The sequence below is a fragment of the Arvicola amphibius genome, chromosome 13 (assembly GCF_903992535.2).
Source record: "Arvicola amphibius chromosome 13, mArvAmp1.2, whole genome shotgun sequence".
NCBI lineage: Eukaryota > Metazoa > Chordata > Mammalia > Rodentia > Cricetidae > Arvicola > Arvicola amphibius.
The window spans coordinates 28,698,056-28,704,878 of record NC_052059.1 but is presented as its reverse complement, the minus strand read 5'-3'; the positions used below and the strand labels follow the sequence as shown (position 1 = coordinate 28,704,878).

General features: G+C 45.2%; 1 protein-coding gene across 1 annotated transcript; it reads right to left on the bottom strand.

Annotated features, from left to right (window-relative positions):
• Positions 1-712: 712 nt before the first annotated feature.
• Positions 713-4,619, bottom strand: Pcdh20 (protocadherin 20). Its single transcript, XM_038310712.1, has 2 exons — positions 4,494-4,619; positions 713-3,439 (listed from the first exon to the last, which is right to left on the bottom strand). Exons 1-2 carry the CDS (start codon positions 4,617-4,619, stop codon positions 713-715), a joined length of 2,853 nt encoding a protein of 950 aa, XP_038166640.1.
• Between the last annotated feature and the right edge of the window lie 2,204 nt (positions 4,620-6,823).

The window sequence follows — 6,823 nt, the reverse complement described above, 5'->3', positions numbered from 1 at the left end:
ACACTTGCAAAGCATACAGACAGCAGGTGGACCTGCAAAAAGTAGTGCACTCTTGAGCAGATCAAATGTGGAACACATTGCAGTGTTTTGACGTTTGCCCAACGTGAATTGCACTTCTTTTTAAATGCCTTCTCTTTCAAACTATAATTGATGTACTCATGAGGTAATGAATTTTGTTTACAAGTGGATTTCTCTTCATTCTTATTATATACTTAAGTAGGCAAATTCAATTTACTTTAATTTTATATTTAATGTGAAAAACAATATATTTAAAATATATTCTCTCAATTTCATGTACAACAACTAGCATGTACAATACTGCAGTTCCCTGCAAAGGGGCAGCTGGTGCCCTCTTGTGGTGAAAAGACATTTTAGAACAACAAAAACGTACTTTTCTTACCTTAGTCTTGAGATTTTTCAGTCATCTGCTTGGTGTATGAGAGCTGCCAACTATGTCCAGAGTTTTATATATATACTTTATATATAAATAACAATGATATAGATGTTAGTACTAATTTTCATTTAAAAATTCTGTACACATTTTATAACCTCTGAATTTGAATTAAAAACCTGTAAACAAGTATTTACAATATGTTACAAGTTATAAATTAGTTGTCTTTCAGTGGACCCTCCTTAGCACAGCATTGTTTGCGTTGACAAAGACTACTCATGGCAGTTAAAAGATCCCTCTGTGTTATTCCACAATGAAACATCAAATATTAGAAATATCCACTGGTTTTCTCTCTCTCATACACAAGTCAATTTTTCCTTTCAGTGGAATTTGTACTTCCAAATTTTCATCTTCCCTGTGATGATTTTTACCTTTCCGTAAGCAGATATATATTCCCATCCCTGTTACTAGTGTGATGGAACCCAAGCTTATGACAGACAGAGCAACTAATGTGGGCATACAGGACGCAGATTCTACCTTCCTATGAGTTGGTTCTATTGAGATTTGTGGTTCTTTCTCTTCTATATTAATTTCTGGTTCTTTTCTTAAAAGGCTCTCAATATAGCTCTCGTTACTGACAGTGTCATTGACAAATAAGTTCACCATAACAGTGGAATGGAGCGGTTCAGGGTAGCCATGGTCACTCACTTTCACCAGCAAGCGATGCAGTCCATAATCTGTCTGCAGCAAAGCTTCTTCCAGAGTTATGTTGCCAGTTTTCGGGTCAATCCTGAAGGACTCGGGCCTGGGACCTCTTCTCCCTATGATACTATAAGCTATGACAGCGTTCATGCCCGTGTCTTTGTCAACAGCGTAGACCTCTGTAATTGGTGAGCCAGGGAGAGTGGAGGGTAGGACCAACAAATAAGACATATTAGATTGAGGAAATAAGACAAGAGGAGGGTTATCATTGATGTCCAGAAGTAGAATTGTGATTTTTGTGGTGGAAGAAAGGGCCGGCTCACCCCCATCAACAGCTTCGACCCACAGAGTATAAGAGCTTTGTTGCTCTCTGTCTAAAGAGACCTTAGCTCTCAGCATGCCCTTGCCTGTGTCTATGACAAAAATGTCAGTCTGGTTTACCACCGAGAGGGCTACCCATCCATTCTTCCCAGCATCGGCATCCGTTACACTAATAACTCCAATTTCGCCATATCCTGGAAAGTTTTCTGGAACAAAGAAGCTGAAGTCCTTGTTGATGAACCTAGGACTGTTGTCATTTTTATCCAACACAGTGAGTGCCACTGTAGCCACTGATTCCCTGGGTGGCTTCCCACAGTCCACAGCACGGACAGTGTACCTGTACTTTTCTTTCTCTTCTCTGTCCAGCTGAGTAGAAACAGTCAGAATCCCCGTGACACTGTCTAAGGAAAAATACGATGGTGCATCTGGTCCCAGGAAATAGGACACTTGCCCCCTCTCTCCACTGTCAGCATCGGTAGCAGAGAGCTTCGTCAGAAAGGCGTTGGGTGCATTGTTTTCTTCAATGGTCAGTTCTATCAAAGGTTGAGGGAAAACAGGAGCATTGTCATTGTCATCTAAAAGCTGCACTTTTATGACCCTCTTGGCATGAAACCCTTCTGAGTTCCAGGCCACTACAGCTATTTCGTAGAACTGCTGCAGCTCATAGTCCATAGGTTTTGTGGTCTCCAACAAATATTCGTTGTTGTACGGCTTGTAGGGTACTAGCCTAAATGGCCCTTCACCATTCAGGTAGCAGTTAATCTTGTATTTGCCTTCTGGATCTCTAATGGTGAAAAATGCAATGGGAGTGTTCACAGGCTCCAGTTCTTTCAGATACACAACCCCATCCACTTCATTGGCAATATAACGTGGGACAATTTCTGGGGGTCTGAAAATAACTTTGATGATGGACACAAGAGCAGTGATCACTGCAGGGATACAGCCGGGCCCATTAGCAAGGATGGTGAGCTTGTGTGTCTGTAGAACACTCCCATCAATCTTATTGAAAAGTTTAATGACTCCAGTCGTCTCATCCAGGTGGAACAAATCCTTGGATTCTTGTGGAACTTTCTGGCTGTAACTGTAAGTGATCTGTGCATTGGTCCCCAAGTCTCTATCGACAGCCTCGACAGCTGCAATGGGGGTGCCTACTGTAGCATTTCCATAAACGGTGACATTAAGTTGTGAGTCTATAAAGAGAGGGCAATTGTCATTAATGTCACTTATGCCAATGGTGAGGGTGGCACTGCCCAGTAGTGGTGGAGACCCACCATCCTCAGCTATGATGATGCTCACATACTGGTCCTGGGTTTCTCTGTCCAAAGCACCCATGACAATCAAGTAAGGGGTTCGCTCCCCATTCTCATTCTCCTCCACGTCGAGGGTAAACATGCCATGGTAGTCCAGTAAGCGATAGGTTTGCACTCCATTAATGCCTACATCAGGGTCCACAGCTGGGTGCTCTATTGCCAATCGGGTGTTTACAGGTGAATTTTCTGGGACCCAAACAGAGATTTCAGAAAGTGGGAACTGTGGAGCATTGTCATTGATATCCCTGATGGCAATTTTCACCTTCACAAACCTAAAATATTCCTGAGGCAGGACCAGCACATCCAGAAGCAAAAGGCAAGAGTCAGAGGAAGGAGAGGAGGCAATGGAGGTGCTGCCGCCCCAGGCAGCCCCTCCGCCCCCTTCGAGACACAGTGCTTCTCTGTCGATCTCCTGTGCCGAAGTGTGCAGCTCTCCGGAGCGGTTGTCTAGGGTCACATACTGGCCACTCAGTCCTCCAGAGGCCAAGCTGAAAGAGAGAGGGGGGCTCCCTTCAGTTCCAGTGCGCTCTGGATGCAGCAACTGCTGGTTCTGCCTCCCGGAGGTCCGGGGTAGCAGCCTTAGGTCTTCAGCCAGGCTGCCTATGAGCACCCCTGCCGGCAGCCCCTCGTTTAGGCTGTACAGAAGCTCGGTGGCACGGCTGTAACTCGCGAGGCAGTTGAAGGGTCCCACGAAGAGAAAAAGCAGAAAAACATGCTGGAGTGAAGTGAGGGGAGAAAGTGGTTACACACTTCCGGAAGCAGAGATGGGAGTTAGTAAAGAGTGACCCCCGCCCGGGGCAATGCTTATCCTCATTCCTACTTCACAAACAAAACCTCTCATCTCGAGCGAAGTACAAACTTGCTGCCAGGCTGGGAGGTCTGTGGAGCAAAGGTGTCTCTGAAACTTACTCCTTTCTCTTCATCTTATATTCTCCCCACTCCCACCCGGTACGGTCACTAGCCTCGTTTAGCTAACAGTTAGAATCCCAAATTGTCAGACACTGGATCCCTACAAACCCAGAACAGAGAAGGCTTCCTCTCAAAAAGGCTGCGCAACGCGACAGGAAACCTGCTTAGGTTATGGGGAAAGAAGAGGATGGTGGCGGAAAGCATTGAGCGGTGGACGATTTACTTCTCATTGAAATGATTCTGCCATTAAGGTCCCAGAACATCTAATGTGTTACATCCGTTTTCTCTGAAGCCACTGTAAACAATAGCATCCACACTTATAATAATAACAGCAGTAATATGAAAAATAGAGCCATACTCCCTACCTACTCCCCACCCCCCTTAGATTAAAGGGGGTAAAGTGAATTTTTCCCCCATTTTTGTTCGTACATCAAATCAAACGATCTGGGTCGCTGCCTCTTATGCGCTCTACCTCCTGCCAAGCCTAGTATCCAGTAAAGTAAACGCAGATAATTATTATGCAAAAGCATTTGTCAGTTGCAAGCATTTGTCAGTTGCAGTAGACAGACAGTTCCAAGCTGACATCGGCTACAGGAATTAATCTTTTCACCCCTGAATATAAAGCAGATTGAGGACACCTTTGGCCCTCAACCTCGTCCAACATTTCTGCTTCAGAAACTTCCTTTCTCGACCTGGGGGACGAAGCTATCTGCTAAATACCATAGGCACTGTATCCAAAACTCCCTTTTCCCCCCTCCCATCATCTTGGGAAGTTTGCATTATGGGAAAACACTGTCAAGGAGTAGGAACATCTGGAGAGCATTGCAACTTCTGGGGGACCGGGATTCCTGCATCCTTACCGGCAGGTTTCTGGTGCTGCTCCTGGGACGATGTAGATGCCCCATATCCAGGCACGGGTGCCAGGTCGCCGGGCGCAAGCTCACTGCCTGGACCAGCGAGCTGCGCGCGTTCCCTCGGCCGCGCATTCCCTAGGAGGCTGCAGTCAGCGCGCTCCAGAAGGGAGGGCGGCGGAGGACACTCCCTCCCAGTTCATGCAAATCGCTGGGGACCTTCAGCCAATAGTCACTGGCCTGTCAATTAACAACAGGAACTCGGATGGTCTGAAAAGCCCTGGGCCAAAAGGGGACATTTGCAGTGTCCACTCTTGGACATGATATGTCCACAGCCCGCCAAAGAAGCCAGAATGAGGTCTGGTTCTCCAAGGCTGCTAGGGGATGTCACCAGGTCCGGCACCAGAGCGCCTGTCAACCAGCCCTGTTCTTTACGGCACCAGTTAAATCCCAAGTCCACAGGTTGCTAGCAAGAGAGGGAGAATTAAAATAAATATAAACAAGAACACACTGGTATCCGAATGCACAAAAGCGGTCCCACAAAATCCTGCTTTGCCAATCCGTTCCTCCTAGTCATACGGACCCAGCAGTGCTTTCTACAGAGCAAGAAAATACACTTTTCTCAAATAACAGTAGTCTCAACTTCTTTGTGCCAAGATGAGAGCCAGAAAAGCAAATCTGTGAAATCCATAAATGTTCCCGATGTCTTCATTTTAAGCTTCGCTGTTGGTGATGGCAAAGATGATAGTTTTCAGGGCGCAAGTGTCTCTGGGTGTCTGGTGGAGGTTTGATTTTAGAGACAGCCGCAGTTTCTAGCTGAAAGACTGAAAGGAAGTGCTCTCTCTCTCTCTCTCTCTCTCTCTCTCTCTCTCTCTCTCTCTCTCTCTCTCTCTCTCTCTCTCTCTCTCTCTCTGTGTGTGTGTGTGTGTGTGTGCACTGCAAGCAGTATCACCTGTCTTCCTGGAAGAGGAACATTTAAAGGAGAGAGGGCAGTTTCCAAAGCTTAAATAAAACACTGGTTACTTTTCAAATCACTGTTTTCTCGTCTCTTTTTACTCGGCTATTCTAAATGCCTATTGGAGAAATGCTCCCTTAGAAACAGGTCTGGGAGCAGGGTCCGAAATGTTTTGCTATTTTTTTTTTTTTTACTCCGATTCTCAACAGTTTGTGACCTGTAATCTTTGATGAAATCAGAGCTGGTGGGAAAATCCGGTGCGTTCAGCCTGTGAAGCTGCCTGATCTGGAGGATGTCACATAAGCAATGGCCTAGGCCATTTAGCCTCACTTCTAGTCTAGACTCTCTGCACGAGGCTTCCAAATTTCCCCTTTCCTGGCCTAAACAAAATGTCTTATTTGCTGTGGGATCAGTGACTGAGTTTAGCGCAGAAAAATCTCTTCTTCTGGCAACAGGAATAGCAATTTTCTGTGCTTTCCAAAGGAAAGTTAATTTAGTTTCTTTCTACCTTGTACTAACTAACATAGAAATTGTTTGTCTAGGCTAATTGTTCAGCTTATGGCTGTATTTTCCCCTCGTTTTCAGCAATCCTAGGTCCACAGTAAACATTGACCAAGTGCCCACTAGAACATCTGGTCTGCGGCAGCTTGTCAGTACAGAAGCGGTGCTGTCCATACAACAGACACAACCCTCTATACAACCTGTCTGACTTATAATATGATCATAGCTCTTTACAGTGCTATGGGGGAGTAGATGAAGCGGCAAACCCATGCCCATGGTGCCCATGGACACACATCTGGCCATGTTCTTCTGGTAGAGGATATTATACATCTGGAAAGCAGACCACATCCAGGGAGGCATGTTTGCCTCTTCTGTCTTACTACTTCATCTGCTGGTTCTGGTCATCAGCTGAACTTTTACCATCTTGGGTAAATATTTATCTTGGAGTCTTTAGTTAACATGCTAGCAGATTCTAAAAATCAGCACCACGATCCATCTAAGTTGTGTTTATGTCTTCATGCAATATCTTTGGGCTCATGAAGTCAGGAGAGATGCCTAGAGTTAGACAATCTTCCAATGGTCATAAAACCCAGAAAATGCAGTAATTCGATTGCCACTTAGATCGTAAATGTGTTGGACTGTATATGCTGACACATTTCATGCCCTCTTCTTTTGATTAAGGTCTTGGTCCCCCCCACCCCGTCTTTCTGTGTAGGTGTGTGTTTCTTTAACTTTTATTTGTTTACAAGAACATTGCCGTGGAATTGTTTATAAATGCAATCTAACTGGAGAACAGCTCTTCATGGTTATACTCACAACTGGCTTTCCTTTCCTCTGGCATCTTTCCCTTCTTTACTATAAATCTACTTTTTAAAGGTATCCC

Excerpts from the sequence above, each read along its gene's own strand:
- Pcdh20 (XM_038310712.1), bottom strand. The coding sequence starts at position 4,619 with ATGCGCGGCCGAGGGAACGCGCGCAGCTCGCTGGTCCAGGCAGTGAGC. Across the intron at positions 3,440-4,493 it reads GCAGCACCAGAAACCTGCCG|CATGTTTTTCTGCTTTTTCT; the intron begins GTAAGGATGCAG and ends ACTTCACTCCAG.